The sequence below is a fragment of the Anastrepha ludens genome, chromosome 6 (genome assembly GCF_028408465.1).
Source record: "Anastrepha ludens isolate Willacy chromosome 6, idAnaLude1.1, whole genome shotgun sequence".
Taxonomy (NCBI): Eukaryota; Metazoa; Arthropoda; class Insecta; order Diptera; family Tephritidae; genus Anastrepha; species Anastrepha ludens.
In genome coordinates this window covers 25296052-25314382 of record NC_071502.1, presented here as the reverse complement: position 1 = coordinate 25314382, position 18331 = coordinate 25296052, and the positions used below count along the sequence as shown (strand labels likewise).

The following is an 18331-nucleotide window of genomic DNA, read 5'->3' as shown; positions in this document are numbered from 1 at the left end:
AAACAGTGAACGACGTAAACGCAGTCCCCTGTTCTGATCAAGCTGTTACGATCAAACTAATGAGAACCCCATGTAAATGAAAAATTCCTTCCTTCTGTATCGTAGTATCGTAGATTTTATTTCACGATATTTAAAAATTTCCGTAATACTCTGTCAGCTGATTGCTCTCTCACCACACAGCGTTGCCAAGCAGTACATTTCGAAATCATTTACAAAATAAACTTAGAAAAATTATAATTTTTATTAAAATAACTTAAAAACAGTGTTCAATAATGTTAAATATAGATAAATGAACTACTTACATTTGTTGGTTTTTGATGTGTGAAAAAGTGTGTAAGAAAAAATATCAATGGCAACATTGTGTAGATACAACCAAACATATACACACACAAATCGATGTATTGTGTAAATATGGGGGCGTCCATAAATTACGTGAGATGTTTAAGGGGGGCAGGGGGTCGAGTCAAATCTCATCTAATCTTACGTTGGAGAGAGGGGGGGTCTCGGCAAATATCACGCAATTTTTTTTCTGATTGAAACAAAAACATTGTACATGCTTAAGATTTAATCTCAAGCGTAATCGTAGTATGATTAAGATCATTCACTAATTCGTTCGAAAGAAAATAATTTCATTCATACTTCGACGTTATACATTACTACTGTCAAACCACCATATTTGTTTTATACCAAATAGCTCAATTTAATCTGAATTTGCGGTACAGTGTAGCCCGTCGGTTGTTTTCGCGCCACTATGAGCCGAACGCCCTATCACTCAGGTTGACGTTTGACAATTCCGGACTTTAAAGAACATGACGGAAAGTCATTTGCTCCATTTCTAATACGCGTACCGATTCAACCGCTGAATGCCTTTATCAGTACGCCTTATGATCTCTATTGCCCAAGTATACGTGATGATTTAGAGAAAATATGCTGCAGTACATGCGGTATTTACTTCGCATCTATCACAAGAGCTGCAGAGCACAGGAGAGCAGCTCACATTGCACCAGCTAAGCAAGCGCGTATGTTCCGCAAAGTGCGACCCTCACGGATTGTCACAAGACGAGCTAATGAGTTACTGTGCGCAAGCTTCAACGGCTTAGAGTGGCTAGATTAGAACGAAGTTGAAGGAGCACATGATTTTACGGAAAATCATATGGACATGTTGGTCCCAATAGTATCTCTTGAAACCGCGCATGATTCTCCATGGACTGAATTAGAGTAGATATTCTTTTTTTAATCGCAGTAGTTACGATTTAAGTCTTCTATTGTTAAATTTTTATTACACTTATAACTCTCAGCAATATCGATTACTAGTCTTAACTAGCCGTAAATAAAAGCACGAAGCAAATTTTTTTTCTTTTTACAATAACAATCCAACGCGTTTATATAAGAAACCCACATTTTGAAAAATCTCACGTGAGATTGGGGGATGGGGGAGGGGGTTGAATAAAATCTCACGACATCTCACCAGGGGGGGAGGGAGGTTCAGAAAATTGAAAAAAAACACCTCACGTAATTTATGGACGCCCCCTATGTAATTAAAAGAACGCAGTTGTTCTCAGGGGATGAGTTTTTGTGCTCGTTAGGGGCTGCGATAACGGACAGCGTCCGTTTTCACTGTTTTCAGCATTAGTGCCGCTCCGGTAATGAGCATTTATTGAGGGATTTTGGAGAATTTAGTGGATAAATAATTTGCACTAATGTTATCAAATATTATTCATACACATTGGTTTTAGTATTTTAATTTCTAGTTTTACCATTACAATCATTTGAATTTTGAGCACCGTTTTTTAGTTGAATTTAATAAAATGAATAATAGTAAATTTCGAATTAAAAGCGGTACAGCGGTATACACACACATAACTAATGGTACCTCAGATTGTGCTTGCCTGACAGAAAAACTAGAGTAGTTCACCGCTCAGAGTAGAAAAGTGTGAGTAAAAGCATTATTCTTACTACAAAAGTACGGGAACAGAGCTAAAATTTTGTTATGTTTCTGCATTAACCAAAACGGTATCCGTCTTAAAAACTTAAAATTTCATTGAAGAGCTATCTTTTACAAAAATGTTATGTCGACTGTGTCTAAAAGAATCCAATTGCTGTTTGGAAATATTTGATGTCAATGGGAAACAACTGGGGATTGCGGATATACTGGAGCGGCATTTTTGGTTTCAGGTGTTTACACTCGGAGAAAACAGATATTTTATTAAATTTTAATAATAATTTCATTATATTCCTTAGCCCAATCCTAATGACTCCATTTCGACAGCCATATGCCGCATATGCTGGCTGAAAGTAAGTGACTTTCATCAGTTCTACTTGACAGTGGAACAGGCGCATTCCCTACTAAATAATACCGATGTGAAATACGAAACTGTCACCATTGGCGTGGACCAAGAATTTGTTGAAAATACTGTGCAAATTAAAGAAGAGTTTTTAGAACAGCTACGTCAAACAGAAAACCCCGACGAAGCCATTAATCCGCTATATGAGTCGGAATTTGAGGATGCCGAAAGGGAGGGGGTGGAGGAAAACGGAATAAACCAGAAAGTCATCAAAGAAGAGTCAAGTGGCGCATTAGAGGAGGCAGGTCAGTTATTGAAATAATTTTCATATAACATACAAATAACGAAACTTTTTCAGAAGGGTTTGCTCAACGTGTAAGAACAATGGGACAAAAACGAAAAAATGTACGAAGGAAACCAACTGCAACCAGAAAAGTACCTAAAAAGGAAGTGGAAGAGGAGGACGAAGATAGTGAAGGTGAAAATGATGATGCTGATGCTGATGCTGATGATGAGCAGAAGCCAAAACGACAAAAGGTTATTAAATCAACGCCACAAGATGACGCAATGATCAAAAAGCATATTGCCATGGGTTGTGAATTATGTGCCTATGTGGCTGAAGACTTCGCTGCAATGAGCAAACACTTTCGGTTGCAGCATCCAAACATAAAACCTTACATTCGTTGTTGTAATAAGAAACTAAACAAACGATTTAAAATAGTGCAACACGCGTATAAGCACGAGGATCCAGATTTTTTTAAGTACGAAATTTACTTTTTAACTTTGAACACTTAATTCGGTTTAATGAAGTCGTACTCGGAAATGCCCACAAAGGAACAACTTCTAATTCAATTTTTACAAAGCCTTAATATTTGGTTTTCGTATATCGATTTTGTGAGCTCTGTACGGTCTTAACAATAAAACAAGAAACTAAATTATTGCTATTAATATCGGCAAGTAAATAATAGCAAAAATAAAGGCGGCCGCCGTAGCCGAATGGGTTGGTGCGGGATTACCATTCGGAATTCACAGAGAGGTCGTTGGTTCGAATCTCGGTGAAAGCAAAATTTATAAAAACAGTTTTCTAATAGCGGTCGCCCCTCGGCAGGCAATGGCAAACCTCCGAGTGTATTCCTGCCATGAAAAAGCTCCTCATAAAAATATCTGCCGTTCGGAGTCGGCTTGAAACTGTAGGTCCCTCCATTTGTGGAACAACATCAAGACGCACACCACACATAGGAGGAGGAGCTCGGCCAAACACCTAACCGAAGTGTACGCGCCAATTATTTATTTATTTTTTAAATAATAGCAATACTTTAGTTTTTCATTCTCTTTTTCATTGTTGTGAGCCTTGAACTCACTCACAAAATAAAAAAATGAATACATTAAAAGTTTTAAAAAACGTCCCCCTTTGTGGTTATTTTATGTATGAACTTACCGCAAATGAATATGAAGTTTTAGCTATATAACATAGGTTGGCTTATAAATCATTGTGCTCATTTTCCGAGTTTAACTAACGTGTCAAAATAGCACTTTAAACTACTTAATAATCTCTCACATTTTTAGGTGCCATGAATGTCAAAAGGTATTTTCCGATCGGTATACTCTAAAATCTCATATGATTGGCTCGCATGCACCTGAAGAAGAACTCAATTTCGCCTGCGACCAATGTCCTAAAAAGTTTTCCCGCAAACATTTGTTGGAGTTACATAGACCGTCGCATGTGCCTATGAGTGAGCGCACTTTCATCTGTGATCAATGTCCAAATAGTCGTTTCGCTAGCAATCACTTATTGAAAATTCACATTAGCATGCGTCATCGTCGGGCAACGAACGTGTGCCATGTGTGTGCCAAAGAGATACGTGACAAAGCATCATTCGAGAAGCATGTCCGTTTGCATTTCGAAGATAGTGGGCCGCGAGTTAAATGCCCCCGACCCGATTGTGACCGTTGGCTTAAGGATGAAGAAAATCTGCGGCAACATATGCGACGTCACAACGACGAAGGACTGGTGTTTACTTGCGACGAATGCGGACGCGTTTGTAAGAACCGTCGTGCGCTGCGTAGCCACATACACTACGTACACTCCAACGAAGTGTTCACCTGTGAGGAATGTAATAAAACATTCAAGAAAGCTATTACTTTACGGGTAAGCGAAAACTAAGTTTCAATAGAGAACGAATACGGGCCCTGGAAAAATTCGCTTTAAATAATATGTACTCGTACACATACAGCTGCATATATGGTTTTTCAACTACTGATTGCCGCGCAACATTTATACGAATGATACCGCCTATATTAGTTTTGTCGAGATAACAAGAAAAAATCTTAGTTTTTTATATGAACGAAAGTTCAGGATAATCAAATTAAATAGGCTGTTGAATGAATTTTTCATAGGCCAAAATTGCAATGGCACTTAACTTGCATGTATGTACATAACATTATCAATATAAAAGAATATTCTCTTACAGGAGCATATGGCACAGCATACGGGTGAAAGTCTCTATAAATGCCCATTTTGTACGCGAACTTTCAATTCGAATGCGAACATGCACTCGCACAAGAAGAAGATGCATCCCGTTGAATGGGATGTTTGGCGCAAAACGAAGCAGGGAAGCTCACAACAATTGATAAGCAAGCAGCAGAGCAATATATAAATTATATTTATTTACTGGGGGGTTAGGAGTAAATTTAATACGAATACTGCTACTACTGTAAAATTGTATCATTCTTTATTAAAATATTGTAGTTCGTTTATACGTACATACCAAAAGAAATAATTTGTGCGTAAGAAAAAACAACACTACTATTTATCATGTCTTGTAAAATTATTAAATAGTGCCCAACGTTTGAAGGAAATCTTCGAAACCCAAAGTCTTTCTCATCATTTGTAATTGCTTATAGCCTACTGGCAAAGTATCCATTTCCCTACACCTTTGATCTCCAGTACTTAAGGGGTTATATACAGTTAGAAGGCCGAAAAAAAGCGAATTTTCCAGAATTAAAAATAAAAAAATTAAGAATTAAATTTATTGATCTAAAAATTTGTACACATATTATGTTATCACATAACTGTTTTTTAAGATTTAGTATTAGAAAAAACCGGCCGCCGTAGCCGAATGGGTTGATGCGCGACTCCCATTCGGAATTCACAGAGAGAACTTCGGTTCGAATCTCGGCGAAAGCACCAAAATTAAGAAAAACATTTTTCTAATAGCGGTCGCCCCTCTACAGGTAATGTCAAACCTCCGAGTGTATTTCTGCCATGAAAAAGCTCCTCATAAAAATATCTGCTGTTCGGAGTCGGCTTGAAACTGTAGGTCCCTCCATTTGTGGAACAACATCTAGACGCGTACCACAAATAGGAGGAGGAGCTCGGCCAAACACCCAAAATCGGTGTACGCGCCAACTATTTATATACATATATGCATATATATTAGAAAAAATATTTATTTGGAAAGGAGCTACAGCTGATCTCCGTGAGCTCTTCTGAGAAAAGACGTTTTTCGGTGACCACTATATCTCTGAACTGGATCCTCTGAAATTCAAAAACCAAATAGGTTTCGTTAAAGGAATGTTAAATATAGTAATTAATCGAAGGAATAAGGAAATGAATTCTTTTTTTTTTTTTTGACAAAATGGCGGTTTGTCAAAAAACAAAATCAATTTTTGACCACAATTTCGGCCTTAAATTGCTTAAAAAAATACTTATCGGTGAGAAGAAATCTTCGATTAAATACTAAAAAATATATTTAAGAAGCTCATGTTAAAAGTTGAGACTAATCGGTTTAGCCGTTTTCGAGTAATAATGGTCACCGACTTTGAAAACACAATTTTGAGAAAAACGCGTTTAAAGTGTGCCTTGTACTTTCGAGCACTCTGAAACGCCTTTTCCGATTTGCATGTAACTTCGAAAATATTCACCGGAACGATATTAAATTTTCTCTGTGTATTCTTAAATATGTGTACATTAAGAAAAAAATCGAATTTTTGAAAATTTTAATTGTATAGGGTTTTTCAGTAAGAGCGCTTCAACTTTTGAACTTTTTTGAATAAAACACAAACGGTTTGACTTTTTTAACTAATTTTTTTTTTTTATTGTATTATCGAGTTTGAACATATACATTTAAGTATGAAATTCGATTTCTTTTGCATGACCACCGCGTGCACGTTTTACGAGGTCCAATCGTTGAACCCAATTTTCGACCACTCTTTTGCATAAATCGGCCGAAATTCCAGCAATTTCGCGTTCAATATTGGCTCTGAGCTCACAAATCGTCGCCGGCTTGTTACTGTAGACCAATGACTTCACATAACCCCAAAACGGGACGGCTTGTTAAATGGACCGTAAAATGGGCGTCATGCTCTTAAAGTAGCAGCAACAGAACGATTATTTTCATAAAAAATTTGGACGATTCGCAATCGTTGCTCAAGTGTGTAGCGTTCCATGATGAAATGTATACTAATGAAGTTTACAAATGACAAGCGAAAAATAAAAAATTTTGCGTCGTTCACCCTCAGTATCGGAAAAAAGTTGAAACGCACCTATTGAATAACCCTATATATAACACCTTAATAGGCCTCCTCTATTCGCTGCTTCCCCGCTCGGCTAACTTAACGAAAAATTTGCAAACAAAATTTGCAAAAACAAAAAAGGCAACAACATAATTATCGAGCAAGATGCACCGCTAGTCGTCATATATACATAGATATGAAAGATAAGGCGGAACGAAATATCTCTTTGAAATGCTGAAAAGAGTTTGTATGGATGAGCTTATTTGATGTTCAAGTGCTCGAATTATTATTTTTCAATAATGCAAAATCGCACACTAACATATTTTAACGATATTCGCTTTGTTATCTTTCTTTGATCACAATTTTCACGATTTTGCTATTCGATAAGCCATTTCATAACGAAAATCGATAAGACAAAATCAACTATTTTAGTCAGCAAATCAATTATCGCAAGCTAAACGGCAACAATTTTGGTGTGGTTAAATAAACGAGAAAGTAAGAATTAGTACTTTAAGTAAAACGGTGTAATCACATTGACAAAAAGTTTTTAAAAAAACGCGAATATGTCTTTCGAGAACTTTGCTTATGACTTATCGCGTGATGAGGACGTAGTGAACCCTCAAACAAGGGATCAACGTTTGCTCCGGAATGTAGATAATACTTTTTATATGGCTGCAGAGGAGTTCCAAAAACTATGACTTACTCCAGACCTGGCTGAAAACATAATTTCTCATCTTAGCAGTCAACTTAGAAATTCCATAATAACAGCAATTTCGGCTGAAAAACATGTAAATCTTGTCATCTTCAAGATTATTCGATTCTAAATTGTACTTTTATATTCCTAGTTTGTAGCTATTTTGCGACTGTAACCCGTAGGTGAGCAATTGGGAATGTCCATCGCCCAGTTATCCATTAGCCGTAGCATAGACAAATTAAACAAAAAATTACAATTGTCGAATCGTTTAAAGTTAGTGAATTGCATTACTGACTTTGTTAATATGTACCTTATTTCAAATTGGAAATAATCGAGTAAATACTAATCAATACAATTATTCGCTCATCTCTAATTGTGTTTAAGTTTCTTTGAACTGTGCCGTATTGTTGGGTTAAAAGCTTGTATACCTTTTGCAAAACACAAAACTTTTTTAATATGTTATGTAGGCTTTGCATAAAATACAGCGATGGTTTTCTAAATATGTTTGACAGGAATGGTGTGGGGCTAGGAATTGCCGATATACTCGGCCGTCACTTCTGGTTCAAGGTATTTTTTTATGGGTTTACGTATTTATTATTGATACAAGTTGATTTGTTGTAGCCGCATCCAGATGATCATATGTCGGCGGTAATTTGTTCCACCTGCTGGTTGAAAGTGAACGACTTCCATCAATTCTATGTAACAGTGGAGCAGACACATTCAACCCTCAGTAATGATGTCGTGAAGAAAGAGTCTTTCACTGAATTACTGGACAATGAATTTATTGACCCCGATTTGAGTATTAAAGAAGAGTTTGCCGAAGTACCTTGCTTATTAAGTACGGAAACAACGGGCATTGAAAGTGAACAGCTAAATCCATTTTGTGAGCTGGATTCTAATAAAATAGTGGACAACGAATTTCATGCACAAAGTGAAGAATCGAATGGTGAAGACACAAAAACGGAAGACAACGCCGGAAGTAAAAGTTTATTTTCAATTTAATATAAACGTTTAATATATCATGGTTATTTTTCCTGTAGACCTACCTTTGTCAAGTTGTACATTGGAAAAGAAAGGAAAATGTGTAACTCGAAAATTGACAGCTTCTAGAAGAATTGGTCGTAATAAGCCAAAAGAAGGTGCAAAAGATGTTAATCATGCGGAAGAAATGAAAGAAAGATATAGCGTTAAGACGTCTCGGGAGGATGATGAAATGGTGAAAAAATATATACAAATGAGTTGTGAACTTTGCACTTTTATCAGCGAGGATTATACCTCAATAAGAAAGCATTTTCAAATACAGCATCCCAAGATTAAATCATATGTGCGCTGTTGTAATAAAAAACTATTCCATCGACTTGAAATTGTTCAACATGCCTACAAACATCATGATCCCGAATTCTTTAAGTAGGTTAAATCTACAAATTCAATATAAATACTTTATCATATATGTACATTATTATTATGTATTTAATAGGTGCAAAGTTTGCCAGAAACTTTTTTCCGAACAAGCAACACTATCACGCCACATGATTGCCGCACATGCACCGGAAGAAGAATTGAAATTCCACTGCGACCAATGTCCTAAAAGATTTTCACGACAAAAAAAGCTTGAACTCCATAGGAACTCACATGTACCGAAGAATGAGCGAACATTCATATGTGACCAATGTCCCGACAGTCGCTTCGCTAGCAATGATTTATTGAAAATTCACATTTGCATGCGCCATCGACGTGCAACAAACGTTTGTCATGTATGTGCTAAAGAGATACGTGACAAAGCTTCATTCGAGAAGCATGTGCGCTTACATTTCGAAGATAGTGGTCCAAAGGTTAAATGTACAATGGAAGGTTGTGACCGTTGGCTTAAGGACGAGGATAACCTTCGACGACATATACGAAGATTACATACCAAAGAGGAGAAAGCAGTACAGTGTGATATATGCGGACGGGAATGTAAGAATAAGTGTGCATTAAGTAAACACAAACGCCGGGTTCACTCCAACATCGTATTCACCTGCGAAGAATGTAAAAAAACCTTTAAACGAGCGATTTACTTACGGGTAAAAACATATTAATATATCATGAGAAATATCCTAAATACATATATATAACATGTAAATATATATATTTTATATTCACTAGGAACATATGACGCAGCATACTGGTGAAATCCTCTACAAATGTCCATTTTGTACACGCACATTCAATTCCAATGCAAATATGCACTCGCACAAAAAGAAAATGCACCCCATAGAATGGGACAATTGGCGAAAAACAAATAATGTGAGTTCGCAGCATTTTATGGAGCACCAAAAAAGTTTACAAAGCTTGAATGTTCCAACTATGCAGTGATAAGCAATATGTTATGTTCAGTTAAAATATACAGGATAACACCGGTGAAAAATTTGTCACATAATTAAATACGGGTACTAAGCCTCCCCAAATTAACTGAACTTAGAATCCCAAAAGCGTACAATTATATGAATTAGAAATCATCAAGTTATTAATAAAAATTATATTATGTTGAAGCAACTTAATTAATGATTATCGCGTGTGAAAGTTAAGCTTCATCCTCTTTGTTCATCATATCTTTTAATACATTGGATTGACTAACTAGCATGATTCGTACAGTGGCATCCCAACAGGTATTGTGTGGGTAGAAACGAGTTATGCATGGAGCATTTTCGGCTAATCGTGAAATGCTGTTCTACTTATGTATATAGAATGAAACCTGAGGTTGCAGTACAATAACTGATTATCTATGGCAGTGCGGAAATGGGTACTTTGTCTTATAAGGTGTCTGCACAGGTTAGAAATTTCAATATTTAACTTATTTCACATTTCAAAAACTTCAGTAAGAGCCTTCCATTTTTTGAACTTCACCACAATAATTAGATTTAGCCAAAGTAATATAAAACTGCGGGAAAAGCGCAAGACTCTGTTAAACATATCGTAAGGCAATGAAGACATAAACAAACATGAGGGGGCCTACATACAAATGTATATATCTTCTTCTTTCAAGAGAATTTAAATCTTATTAAATCTATTTCTCTTGCTGTATTAATGGCTTATCATTGCAATCTTTTCCCAGAAGGAAATCAAACTATCGAACATGAAATCGCGGAATAGCGTCGAATTTTATTTGCTTGATTTTGATATTGTAGTAAAATTGGAAGGGTCACCAAGCCCACTGGTCAAGAACATCCTTCTCCCGATTTTGGTAATATATATGTGTACAAATGTAATTGGCGCTTACACTCTATTTGAGTATTTGGCCGAGCTACTCCTCCTATTTGTGGAATGCGTCTTGATGTTTAATAAATTGAGGGACCTACAGTTTTAAGCCAACTCTGAACGACTAATAATTTTTTATGAGGAGATTTCTCATGACAGAAATACACTCGGAGGCTTGCCATTGTCTGCCGAAGAGCGACCGCTATTAGAAAAAACGTCTACTATCAATTGGTATTTCATGCACGGAGACTCGAACCTGCGCTCTTCCGAATGGTAGTCACGCACCAAGTACTCAGCTACGGCGGCTGCCTGGTACATATGTACTTTAGTACTGTTATAGTAGGTTCTCTTTACTACTTTTTCGAGCGTTACTGCCAATCTGTAATAAAAAAGCGAGATTACCCATACAAAAGTTAGAAATTCGGGATTATAAAATAATCTAAGATTATAAATATACTTTTTTCTGCGTTGTGTGTGTTATCGATAATTATTCTTATTGCAGAAAAAGCGTGTATCTATAGACGCTTTGATCTATTATTTCTTATTATAAAATGTAATATCGAATTTCGGATGCGTATTGCCGCCATAATTTTAGAAAACAGCAAATTGCGTAATTAAATTAACTATTGCTTCTATTTGTCTCTTCATCATATCGTTAATAATAATTAAACAAACCAAAAACTCCAAAATAATCCACTAAAGCAATTTCTATGAAGAAAAACCTTTCAAAAGAGTATTGACGGCTGATTGTAAATTTTGCAGGTAATCGCCATATGGGAGCGGGTAGATTAATTTTGTGGATTTATTGATAATTACTGTATATGCGAACGGTCTTTACGATCTGTTTCGCTTTTAAAATGAAAATAATCAAGTACAATAATCAATAGAATATTCGCTCATCTCTAATTGTGTTTAAGTTTCTTTGAACTGTGCCGTATTGTTGGGTTAAAAGCTTGTATACCTTTTGCAAAACACAAAACTTTTTTAATATGTTATGTAGGCTTTGCATAAAATACAGCGATGGTTTTCTAAATATGTTTGACAGGAATGGTGTGGGGCTAGGAATTGCCGATATACTCGGCCGTCACTTCTGGTTCAAGGTATTTTTTTATGGGTTTACGTATTTATTATTGATACAAGTTGATTTGTTGTAGCCGCATCCAGATGATCATATGTCGGCGGTAATTTGTTCCACCTGCTGGTTGAAAGTGAACGACTTCCATCAATTCTATGTAACAGTGGAGCAGACACATTCAACCCTCAGTAATGATGTCGTGAAGAAAGAGTCTTTCACTGAATTACTGGACAATGAATTTATTGACCCCGATTTGAGTATTAAAGAAGAGTTTGCCGAAGTACCTTGCTTATTAAGTACGGAAACAACGGGCATTGAAAGTGAACAGCTAAATCCATTTTGTGAGCTGGATTCTAATAAAATAGTGGACAACGAATTTCATGCACAAAGTGAAGATGAAGACTCGAATGGTGAAGACTCGAAAACTGAATACAATGTGCCAGGTAAAACTTTGTGAATCCATTCAATTGTATCCATTTTGTTAACTATGTAGATTCTAATAAAATAGTGGGAAGGAAAATTTATGAACATAGCTCAGAATCGAATGGTGAAGACCCAAAGACGGAAGACAACGCCGGAGGTTAACCCATATTATCAATTCAATATAAACTTTATAATGCAGAATTATTTTTCCCGTAGATCTGCCTTTGTCAAGTTGTACGTTGCGTAAGAAACGTAAATGTGTAACTCGAAAATTGACAGCTTCTAGAAGAGTTGGTCGTAATAAATCAAGAAAAGGTCAAAAAATTGTGACAGCAAAGGAAGTTGATCATGCTGAAGAAATGAAAGAAAAATATAGCGTAAAGACATCTCGGGAAGATGATGAAATGGTGAAAAAATATATACAAATGAGTTGTGAACTTTGTACTTTTATCAGCGAGGACTATACCTCAATAAGAAAACATTTTCTAATACAGCATCCTAATATTAACTCATACGTGCGCTGTTGCAATAAGAAATTATTTCGCCGGCTTGAAATTGTTCAACATGCCTATAAGCATCATGACCCCGAATTCTTTAAGTATGTATCTCCGAAATCAATACGTTTTGTAAATTAATATTGTCTTTTTAAAAGATGCAAAGCTTGCCAGAAACTTTTTTCCGATGGGGCAACACTATCACGCCACATGATTGCCGCTCATGCACCGGAAGAAGAATTGAAATTTCACTGCGACCAATGTCCCAAAAGATTCTCACGACAAAAGAGGCTTGAACTACATAGGAACTCGCATGTACCGAAGAATGAGCGAACATTCATATGTGACCAATGTCCCGACAGTCGCTTCGCTAGCAATGATTTATTGAAAATTCACATTTGCATGCGCCATCGTCGTGCAGTGAACGTTTGTCATGTGTGTGCTAAAGAGATACGGGATAAGGCTACATTTGAAAAACATGTACGTTTACATTTCGTACATGGGCCAAAGGTTAAATGTACAATAGAAGGTTGCGATCGTTGGTTTAAGGATGAAGATAACGTTCGACGACATATCCGAAGATTACATACCAAAGAGGAGAAAGCAGTGCAGTGTGATATATGCGGACGGGAAAGTAAGAATAAGAGTGCATTAAGTAAGCATAAACGCCGAGTTCACTCCAACATCGTGTTCACCTGTGAAGAATGTAAAAAAACATTTACGCGTGCGATTTACTTACGGGTAAAAACATATTAAAAAAACAATAAGAAATTTCCCAAATCCATATATATATATAAGTTTCCATTTCTAACATTTTAAATTCACTAGGAACACATGACGCAGCATACTGGTGAAATCCTCTACAAATGTCCATTTTGTACACGCACATTCAATTCCAATGCAAATTTGCACTCTCACAAGAAGAAGATGCATCCCATTGAATTGGACAATTGGCGAAAAACAAATAATGGAAGTTCACAACAGTTTATTGAGCAGCAAGAAAATTTACAAAACCTGATTGCTCCAACTATCCAGTGATAAGTATTTGGCATGTTCAGCTAAAATATTATATACAGACCTAAACTAAAAGGGTAAAATTATGTGTATTAGAAATTGTAGACTAATTTATTTGTATCCGAATAGCAGAATTAAGTTTAATCTATGTAAATCCTTTTTCATACCATTTAATATATGTACATATGTATCTATGCATGAATACGTTTTTCACTGTTGGCGCTCTGAACATATGACTACAATGTTGGCTTGCGCTACTGAGGGGATTTACGGTTTTGAAAAAATTCGGAGAAAAAAGAACATTTCGGAAAACTTTGCGTCATCTATCGGTGGAGAATCAAATTATTCTCACATCAAGAACGGACCCAATCAAACTAGCCTTAAAAAATTAAATTGTGCAAAGAGATAGAAAATTTTAGGTTAGGTCCTTTAATATTAGTCGGCATTTGGTAATTTGTCAGCAAGACGCATTAATTAATATTATAGGCCCCTTCTCTGCTCGTCACAATGGTCAAACTGACAGCAAAATAGATTATGTGTAATTGAGTCTAAGGCGCCACATACGTGCAGTACGCCATGCCGGAATGCACCAAGAATATTATCTATGCCAAGAATAGTAGGGAAATGATTGCGCCTTCCGAATTCGCTGTGTTGTAAGTGTCCATGTATAAATAAGCAAAAGGAAGAGGACATTCGACAACGAATTTGACTGACGTGATGTATAAAACGTATTGTGGTGCCACAATGAAAGTATTGCTGAAATATGTTATAAAATTAATGCTGGGTTAAGCGATAGTTTTTAGTAGAATTTATGGTAGTCATAGACGGTGAGTGCGACCATAATCAGGATCGGGATGCACATTCATTTTTCAGGGCAACTTGGTTAAGATTAGCATTTTCTTTACTCTTCCACGCTTTTATCGAAAAGACAAGGGTGCATTTTGAATTGACCCAATTCATTTAAATTTTATTTATTTTCTGATTAATTAATTTGGTAATTGAATCAAAAACAACATCGATTAAAATTTGCGCGATACAAAATTGTTCTTCTTTAAGCAGTTGTGCTTTTCGCCGCACTTGCTGTACGACAAAAATAGAAAGTTGTCAACTTTTGTGCATTCTGGCATGACATACGGCACATATGTGGCGCCTTCCACGCAAATACAATTATCTACTTTGCTGTCAGTCAAATTCGTTTCCGCAACAGACGAAACGGATCCATTGTGACGGGACTTTTACTTGTTTGTGAAGAGGAAGAGCACGCGAAAGCAATAGAAACAAGCAAAGATTAGAAATTATACGCACACACCCATGCTTTTTTGCCCCGGCGTCTTATGCATTATAAAACTGCATTTGAAGCCATAATATTAATTTGTACTGTAACAATTTAACACGTCGTTCTGCGTTTTCATTAGTTGGTTAAGTTTAAGTCTCACAAATCACAAAAGTAGAATAAAGTGGCTTAGGTTTCCATTGCTTTTTAAATGTCTGCAATGATGTCTTGAAATTGGGAATCATTCATATACTCGGGCGTCGCTTCTGGTGTAAGGTTTTTGTATTTGAGCAGCACTTTTACATTATCAGAGCTTCATTCTTGCTAACTAAATATTTTTAGCTGCATCTAAATAACCAAATTTCGATGTTCACTTATTACATGTACTCGTGCAAAGTATAGAGCTTCCACCAATTCTTACTCAGGCGTCACTTTTGTATGACTATACATACATACATACATACATACATATATGTGTTTATGGAGCTGTGACAAATGAGATATGCAATCAATGAAAAACTAGCATTCGCATAATACGCCGTGATTTTGAGAGGGTACAACATTTCATATATACATACGAGTATTTACCGTCAGTATAATTCCCACAGACTTATTCATTCTCTATATAAAATACTAAAATATAATATTTTCAGACACACTTGACTCAGCCTACTGGTGGAATTCTCTACAAGTGACCATTTGCCTTTCAATTCCAACCCAAACAAGCGCTCGCAAGACAAAAGAAACTCGCCCAATGGTATTGTTGGCGTACAGCTGAGAACGAAAATTCGCAAGACTTATTTATCAAGTATTAAAATAACCGATAAGTGAAAAATTACTTCCGAAACACTACGGTTAAAAACGCATTCTAATTGCAAAAAGTTCTCACTGAAATTAAAGAAAGTCGAAAAGTCCTAGCAATATTTTTACATACATATATAAATCTTATTTTGCTACTAAGTTCACGTATTATACATACTTACACCTTAGTCTTGCCATAAATTTCACAAATTTTGCCTGTTAAAAATGGAGTGGGGAGTTAAGGAAAATCGCATTGCCGTGATTGCATTACATAAGTGTGGTAAAAGTGCGAGTGAGATTCACGAATTGCTGAAAAACCTTAAAATTTCAAGAATGTTTGTTTACCGTGCAATCAATCGTTTTTCCCAAACGTCTGAAGTGACGGACAGAAAAAGAAGTGGTCGTCCTCGCGTGGCTCGAACCAATGAAGCCATAACAGCAGTTCGAGAAAAAATTCGCAAAAGTCCCCTTACAACGCACAAAATCATGTCCGAAGACTTGAATATATCAGCCAGAACCTTGGCAAGACTAATTAAAGATGATCTTCACATGAAAAGTTCGAACCAATTCCGCCTTAAAAAGCGTTCGAGAAAGAATTTGCAGAAATCCCCTTCTAAAGCAGAAAATCATGTCCAGATGAATGAATATATTGACCCGATACATGTCCCGGGAAATGAACATATCGACCCGATCCATGTCCAGGGAAATGAACATATAGACCCGATCCTTGTCGAGACTTCAGATGAAAGCCTTCCGTCGCACAACTGGTCAGCGCCTGATGGAAACTAGTCCAGATCTAATTGTAACATAACTTATGGCGGAACTTAGTATATGCACATGAAAACAAACTGAACGAATTAAATCTAAGTCTGTCGCAGCAAAAGTGGTGTAACATAGGTGGTATATGTAGAATGGAAAATTTTAATTATTTCGCTATTGCTACTTACGGCTATTTACATATGTATATACACAAAATTCCAGCTTGCAGGAATTATATGTTTTATCAATATTGCTGCTGTTTGATATTTTCTCATTAAATGAATGTAGTTTTAGAACAATAGGAGTGTATGGAACGTTTTTTTTTTTTTTTTTTTTTTTTTTTGAGATACATATGTGGTTTTATTAGTATTGGTATTTAATTTATGAAAAAAGTATTGTATAAATTATCATTTATAAGATAAGAGGCGCATTAGCCATCTGCAAATCATCCTAACTTTATTTTTATATAAAGGTTTACGTAATTTAAGGGGGCAGATACCTGTAAACGGCCGTATTTTCCCTGATTTTCATTAAAACTATTTAAAATGAAGTCAATATATTTTTTTTCAAAATAGGTATACAGTTTATTTATATTGTACATTAAAATAATATAATTTTTTTTTATTTCAATCATTTAAAACGGCGGATGTACACTCAATTCTTCCAGGAAGGTCGCAGCGGGGCTTCTTAATTGGCGGGCATCGTAGCATCGGCGTCAGTGAACTGAATACAAAGCACCAAAAAAATTTTTCTAATAATGTCATAATTTCTATATGAATTAAACAAAAATGGAAAAAAATTCGCGTAATAAAATGCTTCAAAAAACAAAAAAATGAACTTTGGGGGCGAATTTTCCCACTATTTTTGTTTCGAAAATATGTAAATTGAATTAGAAAGTAATATCATAGAAAAGATATGTGCAAAATTTTAGGGAGATCGGTCAATAACTTTTCGAGTTATCGTGTTATCGCCAATTCGAAAAATATAGTTTTGAGAAAAACGCGGCTAAAGTCGGCAACGTAACCATACCTCTCCCAGCGCTCGAACGCAAAGAATAGAGTCGTCACTGTTGACGATCTATAATTTCAGAAATACTTAAATTTACGTAAAAATAGTTTGACATATTCTTAAAGGATTATATTAACATTTTATGAAAAAAAAGAAATTTTACAGGTATCTGTCCCCTTAATTACAATATATAAACGCATAAGGCAATGCAGCACTAGTAACGGACTGGCATGTCGCACAGTGGACTGGCTAGTCGTCCGATTCCAAAATTTTGTTCGTTAATTTCGTTACGATATTACTGACTATTGATTTAGTGCTAATATAAACAATATATTAATAGAATAACAAATAAAACGAGCTAAAACTAAAATACAACTTGACTAATTAGCGAATTAAATGGTAGAGAAAAAAATGGATTTATCATATATTTCTCGCCGGAATAAGAAACTTATAATACGTTCACATATAAGTAGATGATCTCCTTTTTCGCGCTTAACTCAAAATCCGTAATTAAAAAGCGCGATTTCCCATAAAAAATGTCTCTTCCAAAATCTGAGATTATAAAATAATCCAAGATAATAACGATACTCACTGACATACAGCCCTGTGTTTTCTGTGTTATCGATAATTATTATTACGAATGTAAGGAGAAACATGAAAATAAAAACTAAATGAAATGGATGCCGGCAAAGCAAACACGTAATCATAATTCTAATAAAATATTTGGTAAATATTATTAATTAGGTATTCATT

At 35.7% G+C, this 18331-nt stretch overlaps 2 protein-coding genes and 1 long non-coding RNA gene across 3 annotated transcripts; all 3 read left to right on the top strand.

Annotated features, from left to right (window-relative positions):
* Nucleotides 1-1916: 1916 nt before the first annotated feature.
* Nucleotides 1917-13929, top strand: LOC128865958 (uncharacterized). Its single transcript, XM_054106404.1, has 15 exons — nucleotides 1917-2175; nucleotides 2242-2590; nucleotides 2644-3046; nucleotides 3852-4434; nucleotides 4757-4939; nucleotides 8116-8473; nucleotides 8535-8901; nucleotides 8972-9557; nucleotides 9640-9780; nucleotides 11670-11831; nucleotides 11886-12249; nucleotides 12315-12386; nucleotides 12446-12827; nucleotides 12882-13464; nucleotides 13552-13929. The coding sequence occupies exons 1-15, from the start codon at nucleotides 2065-2067 to the stop codon at nucleotides 13759-13761; spliced, it is 4854 nt and encodes a 1617-aa protein (XP_053962379.1). The 5' UTR covers nucleotides 1917-2064; the 3' UTR covers nucleotides 13762-13929.
* LOC128865832 (transcription factor grauzone) lies at nucleotides 7861-10034 on the top strand. The gene is made up of 5 exons (XM_054106205.1): nucleotides 7861-8061; nucleotides 8116-8473; nucleotides 8535-8901; nucleotides 8972-9557; nucleotides 9640-10034. The coding sequence occupies exons 1-5, from the start codon at nucleotides 7951-7953 to the stop codon at nucleotides 9847-9849; spliced, it is 1632 nt and encodes a 543-aa protein (XP_053962180.1). The 5' UTR covers nucleotides 7861-7950; the 3' UTR covers nucleotides 9850-10034.
* A 1116-nt stretch (nucleotides 13930-15045) lies between the features above and the next one.
* On the top strand, nucleotides 15046-18097 carry LOC128867654 (uncharacterized). The gene is made up of 3 exons (XR_008455004.1): nucleotides 15046-15281; nucleotides 15353-15599; nucleotides 15664-18097. It is a non-coding gene; the product is annotated as an uncharacterized LOC128867654 (long non-coding RNA).
* The last annotated feature ends 234 nt before the right edge of the window (nucleotides 18098-18331 follow it).